General features: G+C 37.5%; 1 protein-coding gene across 1 annotated transcript in view; it reads right to left on the reverse strand.

Moving 5' to 3' along the window:
* Positions 1 to 19105, reverse strand: part of LOC122630551 (disks large 1 tumor suppressor protein-like) — a 263281-nt gene that overhangs the window by 45066 nt on the left and 199110 nt on the right. Inside the window, 5 exon segments of the mRNA XM_043815157.1 lie at positions 14053 to 14188; positions 14234 to 14283; positions 15933 to 15985; positions 15988 to 16083; positions 18184 to 18396. Coding sequence (XP_043671092.1) covers positions 14053 to 14188; positions 14234 to 14283; positions 15933 to 15985; positions 15988 to 16083; positions 18184 to 18396 — 548 coding nt within the window.

The following is a 19105-nucleotide window of genomic DNA, read 5'->3' on the forward strand; positions in this document are numbered from 1 at the left end:
CTCCTCCTCTTCGTTCGTTCATTCCAATTTCGTGTTCCGTTAAAGTATTTTTCGGAGTGATAAGTGAGAGAGTAGCTGCTTTACCACGATTGGAAAAAAGTTTTACGAAATGCGGAAAAGCTGCTTTAGAATTTATCGTACACGGGCTTTTCTATTTGTGAAAATAGAGAAAGAGAGAGAGAGAGAGAGAGAGAGGAAGATAGACAGATAGAACGAGAGAGAAAGATGGAGAGACAGCAAGTCGGTGAGAATTTAATGCGAAAGATTTATTGGCGAGCTTTCGTTCAATGAATATGGACGTGATTGAATGGAGGTTGTCGCGCGTTGCGCATAGGCGTCGAACGAATCCGTAGAAATGGACGATGGAAATTCTCATTGAAGAGAAATACCAATAGGCGATATATTTCCTACTACGATACAAAGTCGTTTGGATGGTTAACGATAATGTAATTATTACAATATACATATACTGGTAAATACTGGAGATAGGAAAATTTCTACCATTTCCTTTCTCCTCTTAACGATAACGGTATCGGTACGAGAACGTCGTGACACGAAAATACACACGGTGGAAGTTACGACGAGAGTTTTGGTCTCGCTCAATGTTTCACCATGTATGGTATAGGTATAGGTAGGTAAGTGTACACTTGCATCGCTGTAATATTTTATATATGCGCGTGCGCGCGCTGCGTGCACGTGTGATATTATATCGATGATGGAGGAGAGACAGGAAATCGTAGTCTCCCTCTTCACACCCCTGCCGTCGCCACCATCTTCCTCCCATCCCATATCGTCCCCACCATCTCGCGAAGACGGTCAAATGAGAGCCCAAAGAAATGTATATAAACGCGATAGACATTCCTCCGCGTACTTTTCAATCGAGTAATGAAGACACGTAGGGCTGCTTCGCGCCATTGACTTTGTGCTTCGTCTTTTATTTTGTTTCTCCCACTCTTTTCTCTTTTTCTTTCTTTCTTTTTCTTTTCTTCTTCTTCTATCTTTTCTTTCTCACGTTTCTCACGATGTACGACAATGCCTGAGAGAATTCTTCATACGTCGTGTCTCCCACGTCGTTTTTCATAAGTGGAATTTAATTCGCGATATTACCCTTCTCACTCTCTTCCTCTCACCCTGTCCCCGTTCATACCTGATTTTAACGGCGAACGATCATCAAGAAGATGGAAGAAGGAATAAAAAGAGAGAAAGAGAAAGTAGGAAAAGAAAAATCTGAAGGAAACGTAAATGAACGTCAAACTGGATCGCCCGGATCGACAAAAACGATGTTAGTAGCCTCGTGTAGTTACGATCTAGATAGTCGCATAAATCCCTAGTGACGTTTATTACCGTATCGATGCTAAACGAGGTACCATGCTGAACGCGTTATATACGCTAATGAGCAATCAATTTCTAACTATCACACTCGGTATTTATGTCGCGAGGCCCGATGAATCAGAGTAAGGCCGTGAGTCAATACTATTGTAGATTCTCTCTACGATCTAACTCGAATAGTACTATCGCGAATTTTCGCGTCGATCTTTCTCCAAAAAATGTTTTTCTTTTTTTCTTTTTCTTTTTTCTTTTTTTCGATATTGCAAATTTTTCACTCGAAACTCGATCGAAGCGTACCGAACCTGTACACGAGAGAATTGATTTTTTTAACGTCGATTTTTTTTTCTTCTCTCTCTCTCTCTCTCTCTCTCTCTCTCTCTCTCTCTCTCTCTCTTTATTTCTTTCCCTAACGACATATCGTTCACACGTTTATTATTTAGTTTCCTTCTTTCTTTCTCTCTTTTCTTCTTTTTCTTGATATCTTTTTTAATTTCTTTTTTTTTTTTTAATTCTCAACAATTATTCTCAGTCTAAGAATTTACTCTCAATTCCCATTATTTTTGCTGCATTATCGCCAAAAATAATGGGAATTGCTATTTAAAGAGAATTTCATATCCTCCTAGTAAGACATCTTTTATGGAACATTAGCCTCGACCGATCCTCGTGATAAATCTTAAGAAACGGAAGCACCCTAGGTTAATATCACGTTATTTTCTATCCATGCGTCTTCCCTTCTCTCTCTCTCTCTCTCTCTCTCTCTCTCTCTCTCTTTCTCTCTCTCTCTCTCTCTATCTTTCGTTCTCCTTTAATCTTTTCGGATGGAGAGAAATTTCGCAGCAAACTCAAACTAGTTCCAACAAACAACATCTTCGACGGAGAGGACAACAGAATGAACTCTCTCTCTCTCTCTTTCACTCTTTTTCTTTTTCTCTCTTCATTCGAGAGGATGAGAAAGAGGAGATCCTGATTCGCAGTGAATTCGACCGTAAGTGGAGAACCCTCCTTTTCTGGACGCGTCGAGAGGATTCGTTATCCTAATTCTCTATCCTCCCTCTTTCTCCTCTCCCGTCCTTTGGAAAATTTGGCGACGAGAAACTTTGCTAAAAATAAACGAGTCGTCGTCGTTGTCATCGCCGTTGTCGTCGTTGTCGTTGTCGTCGTCGAGATTTCATTTGGAAAGTCAACGAACCTTATAGAAACGAGATACTTGTAATAATCGTTAATGACCAATTAGTACGATACTAGTGTACAAATAATATTATAAAATAAAGAGAAGGAAGAAGAATAGTCGACATCGAGGTTTATCGATTATCGATAAAGGACGAGAATTTTAATTGAAAAGTAAAGTTTTCAAGACGAAGAGAGAGAGAGATAGATAGATAGATAGATAGATAGATAGATAGATAGATAGATAGATAAATGGAAAGAGAAAGAAGGAGAAAGAGTCATTAGCATAAAGGAAGTACAGAGAACGAGAGTGTTGTTACTCGATTAATAAACTAATTTCGTAATCTTTAATTCAAGAAGCGAAACGATAATGAAATAAACGTCATTATTTTAAAAGATGTAAGAAGAGAACAACTCGTTTAACAACCGAATGAAACGAATACGAGTAGGTCCGTCAGGATGTCGGCAGTTAGAATTTCGTAAAGAAATAATGTTGAAAAGTTCGCTGAATCGTTCAGGGATCTATTTAATCATGAAACGGTTGGATGGATCTCGCGTTAATCCTTCGTTGATTTTAAGGAAATAGTAAGGAAACTATCGCTTAATGTCATTTTGTTAGATTATTTTCGAACGTAAAGGTTATCTTAGAAAAGGAATTAACGAACGAGGATGATCGTGAGTTAGGTGTATAATTTTCCTTCTTTCATAGTTTAAGGAAGAAAATATAAAACGAGGATGATGATCTTAAGAAAACTTCTCGTTGATATTGGATCGTGTCGTTTAAACGGCCATAGAAAGTAACGAAGTAAGGTAGAAGAAGATACACGCGGCTGTTATTGCAAGATCTTAGCCATATCTTTTGTTAGAAAATATAGCCAGGTATCTATCTTACGTCTATTATAAAATAAAGTATCGTTACGTAGACGTCGTATAAACGCAGAAGAGATCGCGGATAACGTCGAGGAAACGTCAATTTTTATTATGTTCGCGTTTATAAAATTACTAACAAAGGGGATCGATGGTTTTCAAAAGGTGTATGTAAAATTTGTGCGAACATAGAGAATCATCAAATATACATATATGTATGTATGTATGTATGTATGTATGTATGTATGTATGTATGTATAAATCGTAACATGCGATAAGTAATCTCGCGATGACATTTTTCGATAAATAAAATTCCGTAAAAGATACATATCTAACGGATTATGATTTATAAGGAGAGAAAAGGTATGCGATCTATCGTTTTTCAAAAACGATACGAATATATTTCTTCGATCTACGTACATAGGTATTTATATATTTAATCTAGATTAAAACGGCATAAGAATACTTGATATCCTTTTCGTGAGATTTGTTCTCGTTTGATACGAGTATCTTGCATGAAATAAAATTAAACTGGATTGCAAGCTTCCGACGGTGTGAAAAAGTTCAGGATTAATGCACGGCTCGGTTCATGATTTAATTGCAACTACGTCCTGTCCGTCGGACCGAACGAATGCCGGAGTGAAGAGAGAAAAGAAAGTAAGAAAGAAAGAAAGGAAGAAAGAAAGAAAGAAAGAAAGTAAGAGAGAAAAAAGAAGAAAAGAAAGACAAGTGGAATGGGATCCGAAATAAAATTCTGCCGGCAACGTCATAAAAGAAAAGAAAACTCTTTCTTGTCTCGGCGGTTTATTAACCTCTGATTAAACTCTTATCGCGAGGAAAAACGATTAGACGACATTTTCACAGCAGACGAGTCGTAAAATAGACTTTCTTTTTTTTCCGTTCTTTTTTTTTTCATTCTCTCTCTCTCTCTCTCTCTCTCTCCTCTCTTTTTTTCTTTTTCTTTTTTTTTTTCAATCTTTTTTATCTTTTTTCTTCACGAACGATTTCGATGAACGAAAGGATCCTTTCGAAATGGTTGAAAAGGCGAGAGCGTGCAACTCGGGCTAAGTTAATTGGATCTTCGAGTTCATCTTTCTCGCTTCCCTTATACTCTCTCTCTCTCTCTCTCTCTCTCTCTCTCTCTCTCTCTATCGCTCACCCATTTCTTCCTTTCCTTTTTTTTCGATTCTCGACGACACGTTGCATTCCACCTACCAAGTATTCTATCTCCGTCTATTTCTATACCTCTCTCTCTCTTTCTTTCTCTCTCTCTCTCTCTCTCTCTCTCTCTCTCCATCTATCTATCTCTCTTTTCTTGCTACCCTCGTCGTCTCTATCTTTTCATGCTGTAACAGAGTTTTACGATCGAGTCGATCCGCTCGTTAAAGAGGATACTCGCAAAGCTGTCCGGGGATAGTCCCCTCGGAAAATGTTTTTTCGGCTGGAAGATTAAATCGTTCGTGTGGATCGCGTCCGACGAAAAATGCTTGGAAATGAGCAAAACAAAGATAACGTTTGACGTTAACGTCGAGTTTCGCCTTTAATTAAATCTCGAACGAACGTTTCGATTTTAAAACCGTCGGATCGTTAAAACGACAAATTATCGATGAAACCTATTTACGAAACCGATTAACCATCCCGATAATTGTAAAAACTCTCGAGTTATTTTGAATTATGAATGAAACGTGTTTCACGTAAAACCGATTACAACGGTAATAATTCTAAAAGCTCTTGTGTGTTTCTTTAAAGGATCGTACTATCTATCTCCTTCTTTTCTTCTATTTCTATACTTCATCACGATCCCGATATAACTTTCAACGGTTAATAAAGTGGCCGTCAGTACGTAACGCGTTAACGGACGAACTTTGACCCTGTCGGCACGATGAGAGAATCTACGCGAACTCCGTAGAAGCACCGTAAAAGTAACCGCGTTACACTTGGAAATACATTTAATGGATCTCACGGATACGCGTGCATACATACGTACGTACGTACGTACGTACGTACGTACATAAATAAGTACATATATACAGAGAAAGATACGACGTGCTCGTATTTAGAAGCTGTAAATCAGTCGAACGAACTACGAGGAAGTCGATAAATCAAATTCTCCTTTCGTATGATCCTCCAATCTCTTCTCGATATAAATTCGATCCACGGATATAAACGAATCGAATGAAAAAGATCGAATCGACGGATATGAATTTTATTTTTATTTTTATTTTTTTTTTTATTCCACGGTTTATTTTATACGACACGTTTTATTTTATCTTCGGGAGGATGGGCGTATTGTCTCGAGTCAAAATCGATCGATAGTACCAAACTCGTACTTACTTACTTACTTACTTACTTACTTACTTACTTACTTACTTACAAGCGCTTTCGCGTTGTTCCGCATGAAATATGCAAGATACGAAGTTGCTATCTTTGCAGGTTTAAAAAAAGAAGGGGAAAGCAGAAAAAGAAAAGAAAAGAAAAGAAAAGAAAAGAAAAAACAAGAAAAGAGAAAAAAGTTTCGATTCAAGGCGTTCGTTTATTTTAACCGAATGATTCAATAGTACTTTTCTAATGTATTTTTCTAGGAAAGCCTTGCGCACCTTTCGAACGAATTCAAATGCATTTATTCGATAAAATAAAATAATTATTTCTTACTGATTATCTTTCCGTTTATTTTTTCTACTTTTCTCTTCCTCACTTATTACATCCATTCAACTTTCTTTGCTTCGAGAATTAAGATGTAATATCTAAGAGCGTTGAAAAAAGAGAAAGAAAGAAAGAAAGAAAAAGAGAGAGAGAGAGAGATAGAGAGAGAGAGAGAAATAAAGAAAAAAATCTAATAATTTATGATAATAACGTTTTACAACGAGTGACCCGTGAAATTCTTCGTTCGTGCTACGCAACAACAAATTTGTTTACGAGGGATCCGAATAGAAACAAACGGTACTCTTATTTCCCCTTTAATTCATTTCCGACATACGATCGACGTAAGTACTTACATGTAAGCCTATGCTAACCAACGATCGCACATAGAAATTGTATATACGCACATTTCTCTGTTAGCTAGATATCTATGTAGCATATCCGTTTGAACGCGTATCTTCCTTCGAGCCTTCCCCTTCTCCTCCCTCTCACTTCTCTTCATGATCCTCTCTCCTTCTCTCTTCTCTTCTCTTCTCCTCCTCCTCCTCTCTCTGTTTACTACTCCTAGCATCATCGAGATCAATATTTCGTACGAGGCAAACACCGTTGCCTGCAGCACCTTTATGAAGAGGAACGATAAATCTTGATCTCGATGTACCATGGATATCGACGAGCACAACTCCCCGACCACGTTAAACGCTTTGTCACAATTTATATCGAAGATACGATGTTCACCTATCCTCTCCCTGTTCTATAATCGAACGAGATTATAGTCGATAGCGCGAAAATGTTTCTTTCTTCGACGCGTGCTTGCAACACGCGCTTTTTTTTTTTCTTCTCCCGAATGAACGAACGGTCCAGCGATATTATGTATTTAATTATCGATTTGATAATACTGTAGCATCCAGAAAGAAGATGATAAAGTTTCAAATATAATGTTTAATTTTAATAATAATAGTAATAATAATGATAAACAGTAATAATTATTATAATGATAATAATAATAGTTGTAAGGGTATGGGGTGATAGTTCGCGCGAATGTGACTACCTTTCTTTATTTCGAAGGGTTAGCTTTCGCGTTCCATTCTTCGAGATCGAATAAAAGATTAAAAAAAAAAAAAAAAAAAAAAAAAAAATACTTGTACTATACGAAAATTCAGTCACCGATGTTACTATCCGGACGGTTTGTAAGAGACTAAAACTCTACCGGCAATGTCACGCCTTTACGACCAACTTATCAATACACTCTCCCTACCCAACCTTTCTCTCTCTCTTTTTTGTCTCTCTCGGTACGTCTATCGTAGAAAACTTAAGCATACGATATCCGAATGAATATTTTATTCATTATTTTTTTTTTTTCTATCGTTCATACGTAACAACGAATGAATTTCGATAAATGTATTAGGAATTTTAAAAAGAAAAAGAGAGAGAAAGAAAGAGAGAAAGAGAGAGAGAGAGAGAGAGAGAGAGAGATACGTAGACCAATTCAATTTGATTTGGAATAATAATCTTAAGGATATTTGAATGAATTTTCATGAAATTTCAACAATGTCTAGGACGATCCCATTTTGTTAATATCGAGCAGAATCAGCAATATTCAGAGGCGAGAAGGGCTGACATAGGTTATACTCTAAATCTGTCGTTTGCAAAACGGAGGTTAAACGAGGCGACCGTCACCAACAGCATCACCAGCATCAGCAGTAAAGCCATCGGCTTCTTCGGACGTCGTGTGGTCGCTTGCCGGATACCCTTTCAGCTACGACGTTGGCGTCGCGACGCCGATGGCAGGATGGCTGACCTAGCGATATATCCTCTCTATCCCTATCTCTCTCTCTCTCTCTCTCTACATAGAACCGAATCCTACCGCAAAGGGAGCCTTATTGGTTAGGATTCGATGCTCCTAATATTCTCTTCCCTTTGGGATCTTAACTAATGACTCAGCGAATATCTTTCGAAGATTCTCGATCCCTCGATAATTCAGAATGTTATCTTCGTATTGTCATTCGAACTCTTATCGATCGAGAATGATAGCAATCGTGATCTTCGATGAGCTTGGTTGGTTGGTTGGTTGGTTGGTTGGTTGGTTGGTTGGTTGGTTGGTTGGTTGGATGGTTGGTTGGTTGGTTGGTTAGTTGGGTTGAGTCGAATTGAGTTGGGTGCATAAATGGGACGTATTCAATTAGGATTGATCGACGTGAATGAAATATTTAACCAACGTCGTTCGTTTGTACTCGAGCTCGTCTAAATTTGACGATCAACTCTTCTCGATGTTACCTTACCTATCGTTATTATAATGCACAAGAGAAAATCATGTTTATATCTTCTATTAGAAATTGCAAGTAAGCAAGTAAGTAGGTAAGTAAACGTCGAGAAACAGGCAGGCGGGGCTCGTTCGAAGTGAATTACTAAAGGACCCGTTGTATATTACAATACAATCGGTAACAATACGTGTCTCGTCGTTTCCTATGCAATAACGTCTAAGGTACTGCCCTCTCCCTCTCCCCCCCTCTCTCTTATTCCAAGTAGATCGCAATTTCTGGCTCGGCGAATTGGTAGGTACATTATACAACGTGCTCGTGAAATTGATCCGGTCTATCTTGAATGAAACAAACCGTGCGGAATGGACTCCTCCGAAAATTCGACGCCAAGAGAATTTTTATTTTATTTTTCTTCGATCGGGGACGAATGAAAAATCGAGTCGAATGATTCTTTCAATTGTTTAGATTCTCTCTCTCTCTCTCTCTCTCTCTCTCTCTCTCTTTCGTTAAACGAAGCACGATTTTCTAGTATTATATCGCGGGTATTTATAGTAGACATTTAATATCAAACGCTACCAGCCGATCTTGAATCCCTTATGGCCGATCATAAACGTATAGTTCAACGAATAGAAAACGATTGGGGTAATATCGGTTGGTCTCGTACGGCCGCTTAATACGTGCCCCAAATGCAACGCTAGCAGCAATGCACAACAACAAGAAACTGAATTTCATCGTGTTGGCGTAAACGTTCACGTCGATGCAACAAAATTCTAATCCCATAGGAAAATCTGCTGGATCCTCCATCGTACCCTTCTCTTTTTACCCTTCACTCCTCCTCTTTTTTCTCCCTCCTGCTACCCCCTACCCCACCTCTTTTCTCTCTCCTCTCATCCCGTTCTCGTTTTCTTCTCGTCCTTTCTCAACCGTGTCGCCATTTTACTACTACAACATTCTAGCGCGGAGCTCGTATTTTTAGCCGGATGTTGGAACAAATTTAATTTCTCTTGGCCCTAAAATGAAAGAAGAAGAGCGAGGAGGAGGGTAAAGGAGAAAGGGGAAAATGAGAGAGAGGTGGAGGTGGGAGAACAGGATACGAGGGGTGTGAGGGAGAGTGAAACCTCTCGCAGGAGGAAAGTCCTGGGAACAATGGAACGAATCCCAGTGTCCTGCTGTCTAGGAGGAAAATGAAAAAGGATAAAAATGCATACGGCCTTTCTATTCCGTGAGTCCTCCGGAAAATCTCGACTTCGTTCAACTCGTCTGTATAATACAGGATCATTTCACGGCCGGAATAAGCCATTATTCTTCGATGCGAAACTACTTCTCGGTATCCTTTACTTCTTTACATTTCTTTCTTTCTTTCGTTCGTTTTTTCTCTCTTTTTCCTTTTCTGCATAAACGCTGGAAATCGGCTTTGATGCTTCGTAATAAAACAAGTGTTTTCTTTCGTTTAATATTATTCCAATGGTAACGAGGTAAAAGATAGATCTTTTATCTAAAAGAATAGATAAACATATTTTACGCGTATTGTATTTTTATATATTTTACTTGTACTTGAACGATGTCTCTCATTAAGGAAGAAAAAGAAAATCAAAAAAAGGAAAAGAAAGAAGAAAAGGAGAAAAGAAGAAGAAGAAGAAGAAGAAGAAGAAGAAGAAGAAGAAAAGATTAAACGCAAAGTATGTTTTCTATTTTCAAACGGAATATTTCGATGGAATTCAATGGAATTCGATGGAAGAAAATTTTTATTTTCGTTTTCTCATCGAACTACTACGTGCAATCTACCATTGTTCGTGTCAGCCGACGATTCTCCTGTGGTTTCCTCATCGTGCAGTAGACATCTCTGGGCGGACAGACAGACAGAAGAGAACGAAGAAGAGAAAGAGAGAAGAGAGAGAGAGAGAGAGAGAGAGAGAAAGAGAGAGAGAAAGAGAGAGAAATTAAATTAGTCCTGCTTCGTACGAGGGCAGATTACAATGAGCCGGATGAAGGGTCTCAAAATTAGTGTCGTACTACTCTTATTTTCGCCTAACGATGTTTATCTCATGTCCCTTCTTTTTACCTATTGTTCTAATATGTTAATTAGGCTTTTCACTATCGTTACTTTATATAGAAAGAAAAAGAGAGAGAGAGAGAGAGAGTAAGGGAAAGAGAAAGAAAAAATATACAGAAATATATATAAAAAAAAATAAACTGAAAATATGAACATTGAAAAATCTCTCTCTCTCTCTCTCTCTTTCAATTTCTTTTTATTTCTCTCTATCGTATTCTCTGAAATTGTAGGGATGTGTTCTATAAAGAAAAAATCGAAATATATATACAACGATTTAAAGAGAATAGAACACAGGCCGAAAGTTTAATGATGGGTTGCCAGATAAATTCGAAATACGTGGGATAAGGTGCAAGTTGAAAATCCAACATTATCTCTACAAGGGAAAACGAGGAAACGGTAGATTCTATGCGATAGAACGGAATTACGTAAGCGAAAGCGTCGAGACCGAACGATAGTTAAACAGCGACACAGAGGTGGTACCGACACGCTCGTGACCTGAGTCAGCTCTGACCCTGGCCCGCATCCGAGAAGCGTATATACAAATATATATATATATACATATATACATATATAAACACAAACAAACGTGTCTCTATGTATATCCACTACGACGATATACATTCGTGTTTACGCGTACGTATGTTTACACAGACGCTATCTATACTACGATGATATCTTTCATCCTTATGTTTTTGTTTCGAGGAACTTTTAGTATACTTTTTTTTTTGTTCCTTCTTCTTTTTCCCATTTTTAGAGACTCGCGAGAGAAAGATAATTAATTACTCGTCAAATAATCGCTCGGGAGATTTTTCAAGATTTTTAGAATCCAAAGATTTTTTGATATTAGCGATGAAACGTATACATACATACATACATACATACATACATACATACATACATGTATTTATATATGTATATACAATACACGTATGTATGTAATGTAAAAAATTTATATATACATACACATGTGCTACACATTACACGAAACATTTGGAAATATTTATTTAAGTACTATTATCGAATATATTTCGTTGTCGTTGAAAACGTGTATAACGCGAACGCTCTCGCGTAAATGGATTCCACTCTTTATACTAGTATGATATTTAATGAATGAAAAAGCATTGAAAAATTCGATACGTTATGAAAGATAAACATTTTTACGAGAGAGAATTCTCTCTTCTATTTGTACGTACATACGTATGTACGTAAGATACATATCACATGTCAAAGTAAATTCTTCATATAGAAATAACTTGCGTTTAATCATCAAGCATTACGGTTTTCTAATCCTTCGTAATATCAGTGAAGGATTTGAGGCATAACCTGAGCTATTAACCCCACTCATAAATTTGGAATACACCTGAGTTCTATAACTGGAAGCCATTTAAGATCCGAGAGAATTTCGTGTCGTAATAAGCAATCGGAAAATTTTTTATAATTTCGATAAATCCGTCAAAGTTACGAGTTATGACTTTTCTGCGGGAATCTAACGACGTGTCAAGAAGTTGAACGGTGCGCGTCGATTGAGAGAGAGAGAGAAAGAGAGAGAATTGAAATATCGTGAAACTAACTACAATAAAACTAAAATAAACGAGAAGCCGATATTATCGAATAAACGACAAATAAATCTATGCAAATACTTTCATACATCTCGTTCGTATTAATTTCTTTTTTATTCCAACGATTACTTATACCCAACTTGATCGAATTTTAGTTATTCACTCAATAAAATTCGATTAAAGACTATAACGTTGCTTGGGATCTTGAATTTGTAAAAGCAATTCTCGTTGGGCCTGCGCGTTGCAGCAACGAATGAAAACTTTTGCAATTCCACGTAAAGTTCCGTGCGTGAAAGGATCAGAGCTGGCAATCACTCGAGAGTTTACGAGTTTCAGGAGGACATTCAGGAGGACGGAAGGACCGTCGTCCAAAGGTTATTCTAAGGCTAGTTTAAGGATGTCCCAGAGGTTACGAACGAGATTTAACGAGAACGAGACTACTAAATAATTACCCTAATTTTCCCTTAAACTTCTTCACCGGTTGCTCGTATCTCCGGCCGAAAAGAAAAAGAAAAGTATAAAAGAAGAGGGAAAGGAATGGAAAAAGAGGGGTGAGAGTCATTGGAGGGGTGAGGACGTGGTCGAAGATGGTATAGGAGTAAATTACAGTGACGGGAATAATGGTTCTGGCTAATTTACGAAGGGGAGAAATTAAAGTTTTCTTTTTTTTTCCCTACTTCTTTTTCTTCTTCTACATCTTTTTTTTTTTTCTTTTTCTCCCTTTGCTTTTTTTTTTCCTTTGCGTTGCATTTAGGTTGATGCTCGAGTACCGTAATAACTCATCGTTTTCTTCTCTCAAGCTTCAGTTGGCTACCCATCCACTTTCAAAGCATTTTCTACGACTATAACTTTTCTCTTTCTCGTTTCCCTCTCGTTGTACAACTCGCCAAATCCCTTCCGGCGAAGGTGGAATCTTTGAAAAGGTAAAGGGATGGTAAGGTAAGGTCGCAAAACTTTAAAGATTTCAAGAGGGACGACTAACGTAGATAGTCGGTTGAACGCGACTAGATGAAGGTGGGAAGTAGGAAATGAAGAGGAAGGATGGTAGGATGGAAGGAAGGATTAATTGCACTTTCGACTATTCCAATCCCGCCGGAACTTGCTATTAAGAGTTACTATGAATGGAATATTTCATTATTTGTGGTTCGCGAATCTTCTCAACAGCTGCTAGCTCTCAGATGTAGTTCCTTGTCTTTAATAGAAGCCTGTAGACGACGACGACGACGACGTCGTCTTCGTAGTCTCTAAACTTTCATGAGTTGCTCAGAAATACTCGATGAATGGATTTCTAAACTTCGTGAATACGTACTCCTTTCGGATTACGACGTAACGAAGTAGAAATCACGAAAGGTACTCGGACATATCTAAAAGGTTCTAATTCGTGAGATAAGTACGTAAAAGCGATACCTCTCGTTCGTAGAACGTTTATAGAGAGGATACTACGAGGTCAACATCGATCGGTAGGTCAATAGAAGAGACCAATGGAATGGTAGTACATCTACCTTTCGTACATTACACAACGCGTTCTCGATCGATCCACCCTGTCGAACAAACCGATTCGATAAGTTCCCGATACATTGGAAATTAACTCTTGCACGGCTCTCGACACACATTCTACTTTCATTTTATGATCTCTGGAAAAGGGGATATATTTGTACAGGATACGTCCAGGATCCAACTTTAACTTTTAATGTTTTCCAAGTTGCCAATAATAAAAAAATGTTATGACAGTTTTAACGTTTCCGAATGTTATCGTCTTTCTACGATCACGTTCCGTTGTTGCATAATTAACTTCTCCTCGCGCTATTTTAACACGAACTAGCTAGCTCTATCTTTTACTCGTACGAGCTGATGTGCAAATTCTGATATCATTAGAGAGAGAAAGAGAGAGAGAGAGAGAGAGAGAGAGAGAGAGAGAGAGAGAGAAAGAGAAAGAGACAGGAAGAAGAAAGATATGCTCTGATAAGCAAGATACAACTCATATTTATCAGAGACATCACGAATGAACATAAGCGACGATGACCGAGCAAAATTGCTATCTATTAACGTTAGACCAACGTGTCAATAAACAGGACAAAGAGGATCTTTATATTCCATCCAATTTGATAAAGGATACATCTCGAAGGAATGATGTGCGGTATCGTTAACTTTAAGAAAATAAATTCATAGCGTGACTCACCGAGAGACGTCTTCCTGTGAAACGGCGCGAGGCGTCGCGACGCCGTGAAGCGCTAGAGACGACGCATGACGAGATTCTTGCGTATACGGTAGCGTCGAATTATTCTCCAACGCTGACACTGCTCCATTTTGCTTGCCTGTTAAAGATAAATTAATCACAGAGATAAGAGAGATTAATCGACGAATAGAGAAAGAGAGAGAGAGAGAGAGAGAGAGAGAGGGAGAGAGACGACTTATCCGATTAACAAGACATTAAAAAAAAAATTTTTAATGTTTTTAATCGTGTTTTCTTTGAATCTTTCAATCGGACGAGTTTATCGTCACAAAAAGTGAATACAAAAAAAAAAAAAAAAAAGAAATAAAAAAAAAAAAAAAAAGAAAGAAAAGCTTTAACGCTACGTTAATAAATACGACTCAAAAGCCGGGCACAGGTCGAAAACCAAAGGAAAAGAGAAGACCCGAGTGATTTTATCGAGTGTTCTATCGCTCATAAAACTTGTCATATAAAGGGGAATTAAAAGTAGTAGAACCGCTGTGGTATCCGATTAAAGTCGACAAAAACGAGCCACTCGAAAGACATCACTGGAGCTTTTTGTTATCCCTCTTTTTATTCGCAATATACGAGAGAACGCACCAACGCTTTAACGTTCCGCCAGGCTAAAGAAGGAATAATAAAAAGTTCGACGTGTTTGCTCGTTCTCGTGAAAGAAAAAGTGCGAGAGGGGGAGAGAGAGAGAGAGAGAGAGAGAGAGAGAGAGAGAGAGAGAGAGAGAGAGACAGATAGACAGAGAAAGAGAGAAAGCATTGAACCATCAAAAAGCAAGAGCATCGACGATAAAATTTTCGTTACCTTCGTCTCGCAAAACGAGACGAGGAGAGGCGAACGACTTGTTCGACCTCTTCTTCTCATCACCCTCCACCCCCTCATTTTCTCTATCCATGAAATTTAGCACGTCCTCCGGCCGTTTCTACAAAGATTAAGGCAAATATTCGGATAATCTTGCTCGAAGGCGAGAGCACCGATCCTCCTCCTTAACCTCCTCTTCTTCCTCCTTTCTCCTCTGTCTTGATACTTCCACGTCGTTGTTTTAAAGGAGCAATTTGAATTCAGCCACGATAAACCCACACTTCTCTCTCTCTCTCTCTCTTTCTCTATCTGTCTGTCTATCTCTCTTTCTCTCTCTCTCTCTCTCTTTCTTTCTTTGGTGTTTCTCCAACGTCTTATTCTTCCTCTTACTCCAACTCATCCTTTCTGTCACGAGTCCTGAACTAAGGACTAGTAGGAGGAGTCGAAGAAACGCATTCTCGGCTCGAGATGACTCGAGACGAGAGAGTTTACGAGGCTGCTTTATGAAGACGATGAATAAGTTACGTTTACGTCCGATCACGAGACTCGAGAGATAGAGAAGGTGTATATATCCCTCTCTGAAAATATCCACGGATCAAAAATTCATTTTTATCATTTCTTCGCATCCCTTCCCCTTTTTTCCTTTTTTTTTTTGCTCTCTCTCTCTCTTTCTCTCTCTCTCTCTCTCTTTCTCTCTTTCTCTCTTTTTTTTCCCTTGTTTATCCACAGTAGAAGCGGCACGTTTGGGATGTTATGCTTCTCATTTAAATTTCAACGCTATACTCGTATCTTTTTCTGCTTTCTTCTTCTTCTTCTTGTGAGAAAGAGTAGGGAAAAGAAAGTTAGACATCTTAAAATGTCCATGTTGAATATGATAAACATCGTATCGTGGGATAGTGGTAACTCGTCGGTTCAAAATGTATTAGACATTTTTTTCTCCCCTCCACTATCTCCCTTTCTTTCTCTCTCGTTATCATATCATGTTAAAACAATAATCTAGTTGGTCTCTAATGCTCGAACAAAGATATACTCACGTGGTTGCGGTGATACCGAACGATCCGAAGCCGGTGGCGGTGGAGGTAAGGTGCCTTCGGGTTTAGCCACCAAAAGTACTACACGGTCTTGAGTTGCCTTCAATGTTGCCACAGCTTCCTCGTGTGTAACATTCTCGAGGTTCTTGTCGCCCTGCTGAAACCAATAGAATAATCTTAAATATATCCAATCTATATATATATATATATATATATATATATATGTCTGTATATATATATATATATATATATATATATATATTGTATATGTATATTGTTGTTCTTATCGGATTATTAAATTTTCTAATTCCTGACGTGTTAATCACGTTGAATGCCACGCTAATACTAAATAATTGATTCACAGCTTCAATCTCAATCACCATTATGCGATACATATTATTTACAAATAATATTTACAAGCATAAGTTTGAAGGTGATATTACGATCCATAGTAATAATATAACGAGTCATTGCTATCGATCACAGAGATGTACAATCGTGTTTAACGAATTTATTTTACGAACAGAGTACGATGTTTTCATATCACTTTAGCAACAACGATAGTATTAAAAAATCGTGTAAATATTGACGTTTATTATATATATGTGTTTTTAATAATTTGGACAATCATCGATGTTACATCTTCCATCGTATTCAACGCGTTAAACAATAAAGAAAATATTAAAATGAGAAAATACAAAATATTTTCTAATTCGAATAATAACTAGGTATTATGCGATATTATATTATAATCCGATAAGAAGCAAAGACGAATGGATCCCTCCTCTCTTCATTTTCTTCTTTGACTAGTAGAAGGTAATTACAGAAGAGCGATTGTTGTGCCACATGGGAAAAAGCTACGGGTTGGAAAGTTTTGGTAACACTGTCGCGAACATCTGACGAACTTTCCACGGACACGGAGCAAGCTTAGTGGCACGTAATCATGCGCAAAGTTAAATCGACTTCGGGATCTACCACTTGGACCTCTCACGTGTATATATGTATATATACATATACCTATATAATATATGTATATGTATATATATATATATATATATATAGCACGTTTGCTAGCTTTTTCGTTCGATGAGACGGCCACAGAACGTCGATCGAGTACGTACCAACGGTTAATTAAGATTCCGTGGATGCTTCGATAACGTACGAAGTAATTCATAGTTCGTAAAGAAAGTTACCCATGTATATACCATAGACGACGTAGATATCGAACGATCGATATCACCTGTTATATGTAATAGGTTTACTTGAGTTAAAAAAAAAAAAAAAAAAAAACAAGAAAGAAAAGAAAATAAAAATGAACAAAAAAAAAAAAAAAAAGAAAAGAAAAGAAAAGAAAAGAAAGAGAAAAGAACGTAGTAGATCGGCGCTTCAAGCGAGCTTTACATTTTTCCTATGGTCATAAATCAAGGGAACAGTGGAGCTGGTCGCTTTAATCGCTGCTTTTTCTTCGTCGATTCGGAAGTGAAGACCGTAAACGAGGGAAAAGAAAAAGGAGATTGAAGAGAAAAACTGAGAGAAAGAAAGAGGAGGTAGAGGAACGTTGAAACGAAAGATCGTAGGAAGTTTCGAAATGACGAGAGATTCGCATCTACCGAGGCAAAATGGAGATGATGGTGGTGCTAGTGATGGGGAATTAACGAAAGAATATATATATATGTGTATGTATGCATGTATATATGTATGTATGTATGTATGTATGTATGTATACATATACATATACATATATATATATATATATATATATATATATATCATTGAGGGAAAGGAGCTATCAATTATCTACTCGCACGAGTTTCGGACCGCCCTAATCTATTTTTCTCATCTATACTTAACCGGCCATTCCATTGGTAGTTCTATCGCGAAAATCTAGAAAAGTGTGGTGCTAGTAGTAACCCTGCCCTTTTAGAATGAAAAATGATCACGACTTCATTTTTCTAGAAGGCACCGACTCGTTCAGAACTAACTAAGTACATAGATACTATGATATTATAGTATTATACTTATCAGCTAATATTCTTTTTTATAGGGGAACGTAATATGAAATTCTTGGAATATTCTTTCGAAAAAGAAATCGCCTTTATATTCTTACGAGAAACTTCTTCTTTTTCTTTATCGTATCTATGTACTTACTTATATTACATATATCACGTATACGTTTAAGTTCGGTTATAGTTTCATCGCATACGATTAAATTTATAGGGAAAAGAAAAAATAAAAAGTAAAAGCGTCTATTTACCATGGCGTTTCTAACCGCTACCAATTTGTCTCCAACAACGAGACGACCATCGACCTGTGCAGCTCCACCTTCCATGATCTTCGTAACGTATATCCCATTGTCACCAGGTATATGCTGATTGCCAATACCACCAGCGATACTAAATCCAAGACCTTTATTGCCTTTGATCAATTCGATTTCGATCAGCTGCGTGTGTCTCCGTCGGCGAACGTACTGCAACGAGAGAAAACAAACAAATAAAAATTAAAAAAGAAAGAAGAAAAAAGAAGAAACAAAAGAAAGAAAAATATACAAGAAAAATAAAATAAAATGTGTCATGAACATGCAATTTTACACGGAGTTGCAACGAAAGGACAATATATTTTCCTTTCGAATATTTTTCCTTTTCGTTCGATTTCCTTTTTATTGTTTAGTTAACCGTGCTTTTTTCCCCCATTTCTCGTTTTGAACGACATCGTTCGATTCTTTTTTTCATTTTTCCTTTTTCTCTTTTTTTTTTTTCCCCCCTTCTTTTTACTTTTTTTTCTCTTCTTTTTGCGCTTTCGTTCATATGCATGTAACTTCTCTCGCTATCGGAAACAAAAAAGTTCACGTAGGAAAATTAATTACAGAAATTCCATTTTATTTTTCACCGACCATCGATTCCCATCCACGAATTCCTCCTCTTCCCTTTCCTCCTTTCGATGACGTTACCGAAACGAATCGCGAGAACGATCACGAACGCGAAACAAAGCGCGACGATCGTCGAAACGATTCAGGACTCGAGATTAACGTGTAATTCTCTCTCTCCCTTTTTTTTTCTTTTTTTCTTTATTTTCGTCCTTTCTCCTTTCATTTTGTTTCTTTCCTCTTTTTATTTAATTTTTTTTTTTTTTTGTATTTTTTACTTTTTGCTTTTTATTCCCAAGCTCGAACCGCGATA

Source organism: Vespula pensylvanica, chromosome 1 (assembly GCF_014466175.1).
Source record: "Vespula pensylvanica isolate Volc-1 chromosome 1, ASM1446617v1, whole genome shotgun sequence".
In the NCBI taxonomy this organism is placed as follows: Eukaryota; Metazoa; Arthropoda; class Insecta; order Hymenoptera; family Vespidae; genus Vespula; species Vespula pensylvanica.